Raw genomic sequence first — 14,656 nt, 5'->3', positions numbered from 1 at the left:
TTCACATTTTTTTAACCTTTGAGTACCTTCTATGTGTAAAAGGTGAAATATACATCTGTGAACAAATGTTAGTACACACATGTAATGATCATGTAAGTCCTGTCAGTTTTGAGCTTCCAATGACTCATGCCACTCTTAATTTTCTACGACAAAAATCATAGAAACGTGTCTTTGTCACAAAAAACAATCGTAGTTTGGTCCTTTCATAGAAATATGACTAAATCTGTTGGGTCAAAAATATACAAACAGCATTGCCAATATTACATTAAATGACCCTTGACCATTTTCATATCAACTAGGCACTTTTTGGTTGCCACCCACAAGCTTCTGGCAAATTTCTGGTTGTATCTCTGACAGCTCCTGTTAACAGAATTGGTGTTGTTCAACTACATTTGTTGGCTTTCTGACACAGACTAGTTACTTCAGCACAATCCACAAGTTCTGGATAGGGCTGAAGTCAGAAATTTGGGGAGGCCAGTCTCACCTGATTTAGCCTACCACTTTTGATGTGTGCTTGGAGTTATTGTTTTGCTGAAACGCCCGACTGTGTCAAAGATGCAACCTCCTGGTAAACGCTGAAGCATAATACTGCCACCACCATGCTTGACAGTAGGTGTGGTGCTATTGGTGTTTAAAGTCTCTCTTTTTCGCTTCCATTTCTGGGTATTGTGGCTTTCCTCATTAAGGTCTTTGTCTATGTGATCATCAGCAAACTTCAGTTTAGCCTAAAGGTGCCACTTCTTTAGGAAGTGCTTCCTTCTTTCAAGGCAGCCTCTCAGGCCATGGTGATGTGAAACACACTGGACTCTTGTGTTCCAGCAGCTTCTAATTTACTGCAGATTTGCTATTTGGTGATTCTTGGTTGACTCTTGACCATCACGACTAAATATCTGTGTTTATTTCCTGATTGCGGCACTGAAACAACTGTACCATGCACTTTATTCTTACAGTTGTTTCACAAATACTGTTTTGGATCTACAGCTGCTCCAAGTGACTTACCTGAGTTGTTCAAGTCATTGATTTGCTTTCTTTAGATCTGTGCTGAGCTCCTCAGACTTTCCCATTATAGTGCTTGTGGCCAAATCAAATGAGTGTACTAAATGGGCTTTATTTAAATGTAGCTTAGAGAAGTCAGTTGTTGTCAATTGCATCCACTCACAGTGTTTACACAGCGCTCTACATGACCAAAATAATTCAAGTTGCTGTATGTATGTTTTTGACCCACCACTTTGTCATTTCTCCAGATGATCCATAATGAAAGATCCATCTATGAAAAAACAAAATGCAGAATAGTTTTTTGTGACACTTGGGTTTCAAAAATTGCATCATAGAAAATTAAGGAGTCATTGGAAACTCAAGACTGTCATGACATACATGGTCTTTACAAGTGTATGCAAACTTGTGTTCACAACTATAAATAAACATTCTTTCTTGCTTATTATGGAACCAAATTGGGATGTAATTTCTTATAAAAATACGATACGTCTAGTGTACAAGCAGCATAGAGTTACAACCCATTTCTAAATTGTGTGCTGTCATGGCAAAGCTTTGTATTTACATCCTGCAAAACAGACCTAGATCTGAACCATGGCTTTCATGTGCACTTAGGTGAACAAAAAAACTCTGCTAGTAAGTTTCAGTGTAAATGTATTTGCTTATGTGTGACTAAGACAACAGACAATTAATCTGTGAGGGTTTTTTCGCCTTTGGACCCATGTATGCTGGAATAAACTGTTACTTTCCCATGACCCTGAAAAGGAACAAGTGAAAGAAAACAGAAATGAAGATGGAAAAGTATGATGTCTTGTTATGTTTATTTTTGTGTAAGGCAGTGTTCTACTGAGACAAAACAGTACCAGATTTTCAAGAGGAATCCGCTAGTGTAACATGGATGTAACTGAAACTATTTTTTAAAAATTCTCAATAAAAAAAAAAGAGAACTCAAACAAAAAGAATATTGATAACCATTCTGAATACATGTTACAGTGTACAAATAGCTGCGAATATAAATACAAATCCTTTGACATTTGTTCAGTATTACGCTATAAAAACTACATCATCTGACCGTTCAACCTATGAAGAAACATTATATTCACAAGATATTGATACAAGGTGAAAATTCCAAGTTTATCTTTTGATGTATCATTTCAAATCCAAACAAAATCAAACTACTTGTTCATTCTGCAAGCTTACAGTAATGCAACTACAGAGTGCATCATCTCAGTAAGAATTTTGCACTTCACAGGTGGTGGTTGGAAAATGAGACAAAAAAAAAAAAAACCTAAGACAGAAAAGGCCAGATTGGTTTGTCAGGAGATGCCAGAAGAAAACACAGCAAGCCTGAGAGTCCTCTATACTCCTAGCGTTTTTCTTCAGTTTGGTTCCCTTGACCATTTAATAGATATTTCACTTCTTCGAAGAGGTTTCCTCAAGTCTTATGTAAAACGTTTTCACACACAGGGTATCTGCGTGCGAACTGTGTTTCACAGATAAAGGAGCTTTGCCTTGCAAAGCTATCTACAGTATGTAAATGAAAGAGCAGCTGAAATGAAAATGCAAGAGCTATCAGTCCATCTGTACATTTTCTATACCTGCGGTTCTGGGTTAGTGGGGAGAACTGGCAGTTAGATATGTGGGCATTAAGCCATAAATTGTAACAGCTAAATGCATTTCAAATATACCCCATAAAGATGTCAAGAAACATGTCATACATTGTTGATTCTACATGAATTAAGATACAACCCTCTCAAATACTCCCTTGTTGTTGTTTTTTAAACCCAGTCCAGCTTGAACTTAGGTATAACAATAAAACTGTTACAATGAGCATCATGACAGGCGAACATAAACCTGACTGGAGCAAAGAGAGGCTGTTCAAAAGCTGTAAACACAAACACAAGCCGGTATTTAAAGCATGAGCATTCATGTGTTTAGAGGCAATTGGCAAAGTAAGCAGGACTGGGTCAGCCTTGTTTGGCTATACAATGGAAACCAGGCTGATGAATACCAACTAAACAAAGTGTGGCATTACTGATGAGACCTGGATATCGAGGCTACGCGTGGGTAGAAACATTCTAGTAAAATTCAGATAGCTTAATGAGATGAATGTGTGAGCATTTCCACTGCAAATGAAACAATTACTCTCTTAAACACCTTTGATGGATGAACATCTATGTGACCTGTGTGAAGTAAGCAGCTGTTCCGTGCAAATACAGAATATCTGGTTTCCGAGCATTGTACTTGACACATGTCGTCACATACTTCACTTCTGAATAATTTAAAATGCAGTTCCACTTTCTATCACAGTGTACGATATTTCAAAGGAATCAGTTGTGCAAGTGAAAATTAAGCAACAATTACTCCTTTGGGTGAACGAAAAGCACTCATTGGCACAAAGACATGATCTTCTCAACATTACGACAGATTTCAATTAAAAGTTGCCTCAGGAAGATTGTTACAGGCCACGGGGCAAACCACTTCTGTGGGTGGTCTTGTTTCACTGAGGATGGTCATTTCCTCTTTAGACACCCCTGTGTTCAGAGGACTCCCTGTATGGGATGCACCTTCCCTGCTAGGCACAGGCCTGCCTTTTCCACACTGATTATAGGATTGCAAATCAGTGGCAGCCTTACAAAAACCATCAGTGTCAGCATCATCAGATACCTCCTCCATCATTCCAGAATAAACAAAGGTGCTATGAGGTAAACATGAATCTGACTGCACGGGAAGGTGACACTGTCTATTGTACAGCTCTGCATTCTGTGAAATCAAATCACAAGACACTCTGTCAGACACATTAGAGCAAAGACGCTGTGATTGACCAGTAGGAAAATCACTGCTCGATGAGCCACAAAACATTTTGTGTTTTACTTGGGTTTGACTGAGACTCTGTACGTTTTCAGTGATTTCCCCATCTGTCAGAGGAAGGTTTAAAGCCATGTCTGACCTTGTTTGCCATGATGAGGCCATAATGCTGTTACTGTCTCTAAGCTCTGATGCAGACACGACGACATTCTTTTGATAATATGGTAAGGAATCTCTCTCTGAGTCCTTTTCAGTTTGAGGACAAGAAACGATAGCAGCTCTATTCTCTCGGTATGTGTCAGGCATTTTCAATTCAAGGCTTTCTGTGTCCAGAGACCTACTTCTCCTGTCTAGAGACAATGGATTAGGCATGGACTGACTGACTCTTGTAAGACCTAGGTGCCGTGGGAGACTAGCAACCGCCCATGTGTTACTGATCAGGTTCTGTTCATACAGATCTAACATTTGATAATCACATTCTGCGAATGCATCTTTTTGTAGATAGCTTTCTTCAAATTCCTGATAAGGTGATGAAATGTCCTCCTCCAGCTCCATGTGAATCTGCTCATCATATTCACCCTCATTATGCATATCCACTACATCAAATGTGACTATAGTGGGTAAGGCCTCCATGTTTGGAGTGAAGGCAGAGTTCGTCTCCAAATCGTCCACACTGTTGTGCAAGTTACTCAGCATCTGAGTGTGTTTTGTGTAGTCAACGAGTGCTTGTGAGAAACACACAGTTTGCCCATCATCCAAGTCACTGTTACAGTCTTGTGACTGAGAACTGATATTTTTGTACGGTAAAGCCACAGGCTTGTTTTCCTCAAGATGTTCCTCTTTGGGTTCACAGAATGTTTCAAAGTCTGGATCAGATGTGCTCCCAAATGATAAGCTGCTGTGCCGTTTCTCACACTCAGCATTCATGGGTTTTGTTCGTTTTTCAGTGGAACCAAGCACATCTCCCTTTTCATCACATATATCTGGCTCTACATTGTTCATGTTGACTGCTGCTTGGGGTTTTAAATTCAAATTACAGTTTATATTCACACCAATTTCCTGCCGACCCGTCACATTTTGTGCCAACTCGGAGGATTTACTGCATGTGCTTGGCCTCTCTCGGAAATCATGAACGTCATACAACTCAGCACTTATTTGCAATCGATTCATTTCCGGAACAAATGCAGAATCACTCACGTCAACTGGCTCACTTAAATAGTCACACTGCTTTGAACTGGGAAGTGTTGCTTTGTTTTCATAATGTGGACTGATGAGACTCTCATCAGGTGCAAAAAGCTCATAGAGGGCATCACCGCTGTAACTGTCCCTGGGTAATCTGCCTGTCCTTAATCTGTCTGTTTTCTCTTGCCCTTCCTCTGGCCCCGGGGTTGTAGAATCATAGTAGCCCTCGTCACTGTTTGGAACTGATTCTTGGTGCTCACTTTGAGGAGTTAAGACATCAGCAATTGAAGAAGTGTCCATGCCACCGGCCTGCTGTGCACTGCTGCTGTTCATTAAGTCCATATTGTGAGAACTTGTCAGCTCTGCAGTCATGTCTGTGTGGTCTTGATTGCAAGTGCAGCAGATTTCCTCTGAAGCGTTATTTTCCCAGAAATCCTGAAGACAAGTTTCATCTAAATCTTCAGGTGAGGCCATTTCTTCACCACCACCCTGATAAGTAAGATAACAGGAGGCCCTTTTTCCTCCATTTCTGCTCCTTTCGCCGGAAACGGTGCTCTCTGTGATGCTGTCATCTTCTTGATCAGCGATAATGTCCCCACAGCCAGTGAGGGAGTCAAAGCTCTTTAATGAGGCGACGTCTCCAAACATCAAGTTCAGCTGATCTGATGAACCTGCAGGTGTTTCAGACTTCAATACAGGATCAGACATCATGTGAAGTTTCAAACAAGGCTCACTGTGTCCTCTGGAAGGCTCCTCGTATTCACTGGAAACTACAGCCATCAAATTCATTTCCTCCAGTTGATCATCACACACCTGATCATCAAGCTCAGATTTTGGACTTTCTTTCTCCACACTCTTCTCTAATGCATCCGCATCACTACATTCAGGACCAATGGAAATATCACATATAACATCTGCAAAATCAGGCACGTCAGGTTCGGATGCCAGGCACTCGGTGACATACTGCTTGGTGTTGTCCTTGACAACAGGCACCTCTTTCTTGCAATGATGAGAGGACATTGCAATCATTTCAGTCTTATCCAGTCCAACATTTCGATGGTTTCTATGATGCTTAAAACTGTGAAAAAGACTCCTCAAACCCTTTCTCTGCCGACCAAGAGTCAGTGATTTCTGGTCAGCAGTGGGGTGACTACATTCATTGTGACAGCAACTGTGGAGCTCTCCAGCAGCGTCCTTCTGGCCGCGGTACTCAAAGTCTCCAGCGGAGGCGTACCCGCTTCTCAGATTGTCGTCATGACTAACTTTACTTAACCCATCGTGTGTTCTGCTTTTGCTGATTCCTTTCTTGGAGGACCACTTGCTCTGATTTTTACTCCTCCCTCCAAAAAAGCTTGGCAGAATACAGATACCTTTGCGAACGCCAAAAAACGTCAGAGCAGTCCTCCTGAATTTTCCAGATTTTTGAGATTTCACTGTCACATTCATCGTATCGGGCTGAAGCTCCTCTGCGGCGTTTTCAGGGCTACGTCGGGAAAGCTGTTCAGCTGTTGAAGGTGAATCCTTGGAGTCACTTGATAGCTCGTCTACCCTGCGAGAAGCCATGGCTACCACATTTACAAAAGCACGATTCTAACAGAAGGCATAATAGATGAAGTTTAACAATCAGTTGATGGGATGCCTGCAAAGAGCTTCTCCTCCCTCTGATGAGCCCTGCATTGAGAAAGTTGAGACCACAATCAGTTAAAATTTAACACTGGACACACCAATATGTGGCAAGCACAATGCAAACTTACAACATTTATATCTGTGTGGTCCAAAATGCTCATAAGTATCTTCTAGTGATTTGCAAAGATTTCACTTGTGAAAGGTGAACATCAAGCCTGACATGATTGATTCAAATTTGGACATTGCAGTAGTAATATTATGTCTTAAATCACTGTTTCTTTTACTATGAAAATTAAAGGCTGGGTCTTGGAATCTACTGCATGTACAATTGTCTTGGAGTATTTCCTGGTCCAAGTTTGTCTTTATGCATTTCTGGAGTTCATGTTCGACATTGACTGTCAAAGCATACAGCATATGCGGCTTCATTCGTTGTAAAAAATAGATACATCAGCTGGTTACAGACTTGGCTATAGCACAGTGGTTATTCCTGATGTCTGCCAATCACAGTGGGCAGATATATAACACAGGATTTCTGGGGAATTTGGAGCTTCACACTGTGTTTGGGCACTGCAGGTGGAAACATGTATAAATCAAAGCATCTCCAAAGTCTGGAGGTGACTACTTCAGCTGCAACTCTTAAAATGATGAATTATAAAGGTGTAATTGACAGAGAATTTTCTAAATCATTTGTTTTCCTGGTACATGCACAGTCTGTGTAGTCAAACGTTTTGGGGTGCTTGCTCAGAGTGGTCCTTGTCGAGAACTGGAGCAGATGACAAAATTTATGTTGTGTACCTTTATGGACTCTTGCAGAAGCACAGACACATACATGATTTGATGTTTGTGCTTTTACTCTTGCTTGTGCATTGTCCTATTTTAGTGCTTATTCATCATTGTGTTACTTTTCTGCATTTTTGGGGATTCTTCGTTGTTAGACATTATCAGCCATATCAATATGTGTCTAATTTATAGTAGGGAGAGTATTGTTATGCTATTTCAGGGTTTCTGCAGTAATTAGCCAGTATAATTTAATGCTTTTTTAATGCCACTTTAATGCTATACTGTAAAAAATTTTAATGCCACGACTGTGAACTCAACAAATTACACGGGTTTGTTTTGTTTTTTTTGTAAAAGATGACTTTTCTATGAAAACTGTTTCTACATTTCACTATTTCTGAATCCGGAAACCACCCCTAACCCCCCACAGGCTGTGGTCATTCTCTGAAATCCACGTTTTCAAGCCATTTTTGCTGGAATTTGCATTTCCCCACTTCCCAGTTATCCTCCACCTGGTCCAGCCTGCCGACCACTTCAAAGACATGCAGTATTTGGCAACTGTACCCAACCAGCTGGAACAATTATCGCAATGGTCCGGCATGCAAATGCACATATCTGGTTATTGTCGAATATTTTCTTGAAAACTGCAGAAAGAATTTTTAATGTCACTGAGAATCAAATTTAATGATTTTTAATGCCATTTAAGGCCTTAATTTTTGCAAAATCAATGTAATGACTATTAATGCTCTTTAATGCCCGGTAGAAACCCTGCATTTTGACAAGAAATCTGATTATCAGGTGCAAAAGACCAAAAATAAAGTGCTGTACGACATCTGCAAAAGCACTAAATTTAAACTCCTCTGCGTCATTAAAACCTTATAGCAGCTATAGGAAACTAGGAAACATGGTACATAGATTAATCTACAAATTGTTTTTGTCTTGTATCCTATACTCATAGTGAATCCAACATATTTGCTTCAAATAGGTGTCCAGTGTTTGTGTCTTAAGTGTATTATTTTCTAACTATGTCACGTGTAACATTAGTACTTTTAGTGAGCCAATTGCCAATACAGGGAAGTAAATATTAAAGTTAAAATAACACCCCAGGTATTTTAATGGAAAAGCCCAACTGACAAACGAGCTGACTGAAGGTAACCATGGTGCTGCACCTGCACATTTGCTCTGCGAGGTGGGTTAAAAATCTCTCAATATTTTACTGTAAAAACTAAGATGACAGAGAGTAACTTCGTGTAAAATCATTTCTACGAACAGGCTTATACAAAGAGCGTAGTTTCCGTGTAAAACAAGCTAAATGCAACTTTATTACAGCTATACCACGGAACTAACTGAGTCATGAGGTAAACAAACTTACCAAGTAAGAGGTAAATTCCTGCCTCACGGAGCTGGTGTCGGTTTCTCGAACAGCAGACCGAGTTTTTTCTGGTATAGCCAACTTGGTTTTAACTTTGAGGTAACAGCAAGTGGCTTGTGGTCGACTCGGGCCCCGGAGCAGCTTCACTCAGACAGGGTTTCATTTGTCTCCGGCTCCCGTTAGCTAGCTGCGGTGCTGCTAACAACACAGTCAGCAGTGTGTCCTGCAGTTCGTGGCTGTAATGTGTCTGACAGCTGCTAGCGGCGGCTTCGTTAAAACCACCCGGCTGCAAAAATGCACGGGAAAAATACGCAGAGCAGCCGATCCGGGCTTACATTATTGTGTCTAGCTCAGCCACGCATGCCGAATTCGCTTCAGATGTTAACAAAAAAGGCAGCATTTAAATGCGGGATGATGACTTCCTCTCCCGACTTCTTAGGTGATTTTCCCAAATCTCCTTTCTGCTCTCCTCGGCGCATGTTAGTGACGTAACATGTGTGGAAAGCGTAACGTAAAACAAAGAATACACGTAACTGATGTATTTTTAAAAAATATACCCAACAAAACAGTGAACGAACATTTTCTTGATGTAAATGTATCTATTATCCATTAAATGAATTGCCAACTATCTAAATAATTAATCAAAATCAAATCAAAATAAAGTTTAAAAACTTTAGCGTTTTAGTATTGTATCATTTAAATGTAATATTTTCTGTTTTATTTCTTTCTCTATGACAGTAAATTGAATGTGTTTGAATTGTGGACGAACAATACATTTGAGGATGGCCTCTTAGGCTTTGGGAAACACTTGTTCTTGTTTTTTTTAAAAGCCATTTTTCAGACCAAAAATCTGTTACATAAATTAAAGCTGTAAGCAGGGTTGGATGGGTCCTGGCATCCTTGCTGGTCGGCGAATCCACACATGTCCACCATGTGGTGCTGTGACTGACAGTTTATGTGATCCTATGGATGTGATGAGGGCTGGACTCTGTTCACACTTAAAATTTTAGGCAGATTGGAGCATGTTCGGACAAGTTATGGAGCTTTTCCTGTCCATCCACCAGGTGGTGCTGGGACCGAGAGTGTATATTGACCCATGGATGTGAACGGAATTGGAGTGTGTTCACTGATATAAAGTTTCACGCAGATTGGAGCATGTATAGGCTACTTATAGAGCATTTCCTTCCATCCACCAGGTGGCGCTATGACTATGGCTGTATATGTACATGTGAATGTCATGAGGGCAGGACTCTGATCATAAATGTAAAGTTTGATGCAGATCAGAGCATGTTCAGGGCAGTTACACTGCATTTGGCATTTCATGGCGAATTCATGGCGAATTGTAAATTTCCAGGGGTCGCCATTTCCATGCCCTCAGACTTTTGCGGAGCATTTTGTTAACTTTTGATCACCCATGCCTGTTGTACATCCTGGCCAAATTTCAGCTCTCTCGTTGTTATCCTGTTTGAGTATATAGCTTTTGAAAATGGTTAAAAATGACCAAAAATCGTCGAAAATATGACACATAATTCAAAATGGCCGACTTCCTGTTGGATTTTGGTCATGGGTGTCAATTACATTTTTGTGCATCTTGATGAGGTACATATGTGTATCAAATTTCATAGCTGTAGGTGACATGTACTGATGGTAGTAAATGTTTGAACTTTTTCAGGTGGCGCTATGGAGCCATTTTGACATACACATGTGCAATTCCCCTAAAATGCGCAGAGTTCTGGTTGCTTAGTTTTTGTTAGTTAGATTTCCCTTGTTACTTTGTTCTCCTGCCTTGGTGTTACCAACAGTGGGTCAACCTTAGCTTTTGGGTTTCTAGTGGGAAAACAAAATAAATGTAAATATAAGTAAAGGGAGTGCGAGATCTCCCTGGTCGATAGAGTGCTTTGAATTTCATTATGCAACAAGCTGTCCGCCTGTTATAAACGAGGCCCGTGAAAAATAAGTGATCGCTGGATGTGATAAAGATGAAATGTAATTGTTTACATCACCATGAATCTGATTGTAATGTCCACACTATTAGAAAGGCCGATAAGAGCATTTATGACTATTTGCTTGTTGTCATAAAGGGAAATGGGCTGTTTGATTAATACGAGCAGCTGGCCGACTCCAGGTTCAGCACATTCTGATGTTGCATATAACTTACAGAGGTGGTAATGGGCCGGTATATATACCAAAATGTGATCTGTCATACATGTGAGATAAGCAGAATTATGACTAACACATTCTGCATTTCCCCCAAGTGCTTGATATGCACGCTGTGTAAATGTCGGTGAGTAATGCTTTTGTTTTCACCAAAGAAATATTCACTCGGGTGACAAGATGCTAAAAGTGGTTGGTTTCATCATTTAAAAAAACATATAAATCTTGCACAGATTTACGCTACAGGGATGGATTATATCGAGACTTCACCCATTCAATCAGTGTATCAGCTCAGCAGGCTTTCTTTTACATATATTTTTTTTCAGCAGTCTTGCCAGTGAAACAAACCAGTTACGGTTTAAGCTCCTGTGAATTTACCTCAGGATTAATAAAGTATCTATCTATCTATCTATCTATCTATCTATCTATCTATCTATCTATCTATCTATCTATCTATCTATCTATCTATCTATCTATCTATCTATCTACAAATACTTTTGCACCTCGACTGTTTTTGCTGCCACTCATCCAGATTTCCACAACAGTTCTAACGACATGATCTAAAAATCTGTCGTGAGCGAACTGACAGCCATTGGCGTTCGCCTTGATCAGATGCTGCCGCTCCAGTTGGAGGCCATCAGTGGTCAAAGCTTCCTCCTCGGCAGGATCCATCATTTCTATTTACAGTCAATCCTCTTTAAACTGCGTTATTGATCTTGGCCTAGGCCACTGAGGTTTGGCATGAAGGTGGGGTGGGGTGAGGACGCAGAGGAGGAAGCTTCCCCTCGGTGTCTCTAGTGCCAGCTTCCTCTTATTTATTTAGCATTTGACCCTGCTCTTGGCTTTACTGCTCAATGCAGCAGCCTTATTTTCAACACATAGTCGATGGCTGCCAATATTTAGAATGAAGTCCCGTCACTGCTGTTCAACAGAAACTTAGAAATACTGTAAACAAACACACCTGATCTACGCCTGGCCAAATGTTTGGAGGTTCATTTTTATGTCATTCCTTTTCTCCATTTTCAACAGGTGATTAAAAAACAGCAGTTTGCATTATGAACTCCTGCTTTCTACACTGCGCCAGGTGTTCTGTACCTCCACACTTGCCGCTCAGCTGTGGGCTTTTTCGCACGCTTGCTGTTGTTATTTTACTCTCCAGTCCATTAGCGACACTGCTGTCATGAGCCGGGGCCGATAAACCATCTGGCCGGGCTCCTGAAACAGAAAGCAGCCTCTGAATGGAGCTAAAAAGTAAAAGCAATTAAAGAGGCAAGCAGCATTGGACGGATTCTCGCATCCTTGCTGGTCAGCAAGTCCATGCATGTCCACCAGGTGGCATTTCGACCGAGAGTGCATGTCGAACTGTGAACGTGATGAAGGTTGGACTCTGATCACATGTAAAATTTCAGGCAGATTGGAGCATGTGCAGGCTAGTTATAGAGCTTTTCCTGTCCACCACCAGGTGGCGCTGAGACCAAGAGTGTATTTTGGCCTATGGATGTGCTCAGGATTGGTCTCTGATCACACATGTAAAGTTTCAAGCAGATCGAAGCATGTACAGGCTAGTTTTAGAGCATTTCCTTCCATCCAGCAGGCGATGCTATGTCTATGACTTTAAATCAGCATGTGAATGTGATCAGGGCAGGACATTGATCATACATGTAAAGTTTGAGACAGATTGGAGCATGTTCAGGGCAGTTACACAGCATTTCCTGGCCATTTCTACGTCCTCAGACTTTTGTGGAGCATTTTGATAACTTTTGATCACCCATGCCTGCTGTCCATCCTTGCCAAATTTCAGCTCTGTTGGAGTTACCCTGTTTGAGTATATAGCTTTTGAAAATGTGTAAAAATGACCGAAAATTGTCGAAAATATGACATATAATTCAAAATGGCCGACTTCCTGTTGGTTTTTGGGCATGGGTGTCAATTACATTTCTGTGTGTCTTGAGCAGTTACATATGTCTACCAAATTCCATAACTCTAGGTGACACGCACTGGCCGTAGTAAATGTTTGAAATGTTCCAGGTGGTGCTGTGGAGCCGTTTTGCCACAATCAGGTAAAATTCCCCTAAAACATGAAATGGTTTACCAATCCAGATATGTGTGTTAATTTTGGCGAGCTTTTGAGCATTTTTAACCTGTCAAAAAGTACTTTGTTTGTCACGGCAACGATGCGTTGCCACGGCAACAGTGTTTTACGAATCGTCAAAATCTTCATACTATGGTATCATCTAGATGTGAACACTGAGCTGTCAAATTTCTAGAATGATATGACAAAGTATCGGGCAATGGGACATGCAAATGTAATGACAAGAACTCCCTGTTGCCAGTAGGTGGCACTATGAGTATTTGTAAATTCATGAGTGTGGATGTGTTCAGACCCAGACTGGTGTCCGTCATATGAAGTTTGGTCCAGATTGGACCACGTCCAGCTGAGATATAAATAATTTAATGTTCATGGCGAACATCGAAATTCGCCATGCTGCCACAGACACGCCCTTTGATGACGAGTCACCATTTTCTCTGGGAATTATCATCAACGTGTTTAGGCTTATGTTACCAAATTTAAGGTGAATCTGATCAACCTGCTGACAATAGTACATCAAAGTGTAAAAAAATGTGTATTTCCAGATACCACAAGGTGGCACTATGACTGTGAATGTGTATAACTACATGGATGTTGTCAGGGCGGGACTCTGATCATACATATAAAGTTTCAGGCAGATTGAAGCATGTTCAGGCGAGTTGCACAACACTTCCTGTTTGATGGCGAAAGATCAATATTTTTGGGAGTCGCCATGGCCACGCTCTTTGACTTTTGCCGAGCATTTTGATAACTTAATGGGTTTAGGGCATGGCCGTGATCGACTTTTTCGTGTGTCCTGATTTGTTGCATATGCCCCCCAAATATCGTGGCTGAACATGAAATGTCGTGGCAGTTGGCCTAATGACCACTTTTTCAATTTTACAGGGGGCACTATAGAGCTATTTTGCCACACGTGCGCAACTCTCATAAAATATCAAATTTTTCGCCAGTCCTGATGCGCATGCAAAGCTTGACGCGTTTTGGGGTATGTTTAGGCCGCCAAAGTGGAGGTTGAAAAGACGGGAAAAGAGTGAAGAAGAAGAAAAAGAAACCCTAGGGTTTCAATAATTACACCATTATCAAATGCCAATAGAGGACTGTGCAAAAGGGTCTGTATGCACTGAATTGTCATTCTGCTGCAGGAGAAACATGCTCAAAGTTGTTTCTATTTCTTTGAACCAATCAAAATCGTCTTGATGGTGACCAATCAAAAGAGCAAATTGGGAAATTGTTTTGGTGGAAAGTTTGCTAATTTACAGAAGAAAAAAAAGACAAATTTAAAAAAAAAAAAAATAGCATGGCTGCATTATTGCATGGTCTAAGATCCAAATTCACTCCAAAATCAGTGTGGTAGGTTATAGGCTAAAGGCTGTTTTTACTGTTTTATGTAGCAAAGGGGATTTAGAAAACGCTAACAAGCATTTGGTGATTCAGACTCCTAATTCATTAATTGAGAAAATAATTAACAGATTCATAAAAAATGAAAATAGTAATTACTTCCATCCCTATTATACACAAGAGTCCCTTGATGATCTTCCTGGCTGCATTAGAAACATTACTGATTGGTGTAGACGTTATGGAAAATGCCTAGAAAAGGTGCAGAGTGGTCAAAATGGGTACTAGTATGAGAAATAAAAGATAATGAGAGAGAGAAA

At 40.6% G+C, this 14,656-nt stretch overlaps 1 protein-coding gene across 1 annotated transcript; it reads right to left on the bottom strand.

The window, feature by feature from the left end:
* Positions 1-1,795: 1,795 nt before the first annotated feature.
* Positions 1,796-9,255, bottom strand: amer1 (APC membrane recruitment protein 1). The gene is made up of 2 exons (XM_022193315.2): positions 8,759-9,255; positions 1,796-6,654 (listed from the first exon to the last, which is right to left on the bottom strand). The coding sequence occupies exon 2, from the start codon at positions 6,544-6,546 to the stop codon at positions 3,424-3,426; it is 3,123 nt and encodes a 1,040-aa protein (XP_022049007.2). The 5' UTR covers positions 6,547-6,654; positions 8,759-9,255; the 3' UTR covers positions 1,796-3,423.
* Positions 9,256-14,656: the final 5,401 nt, after the last annotated feature.

Source organism: Acanthochromis polyacanthus, chromosome 17, assembly GCF_021347895.1.
Source record: "Acanthochromis polyacanthus isolate Apoly-LR-REF ecotype Palm Island chromosome 17, KAUST_Apoly_ChrSc, whole genome shotgun sequence".
NCBI lineage: Eukaryota > Metazoa > Chordata > Actinopteri > Pomacentridae > Acanthochromis > Acanthochromis polyacanthus.
Note: the sequence above shows the minus strand (reverse complement) of the source record. Positions and strands in the feature narration are given on the sequence as shown.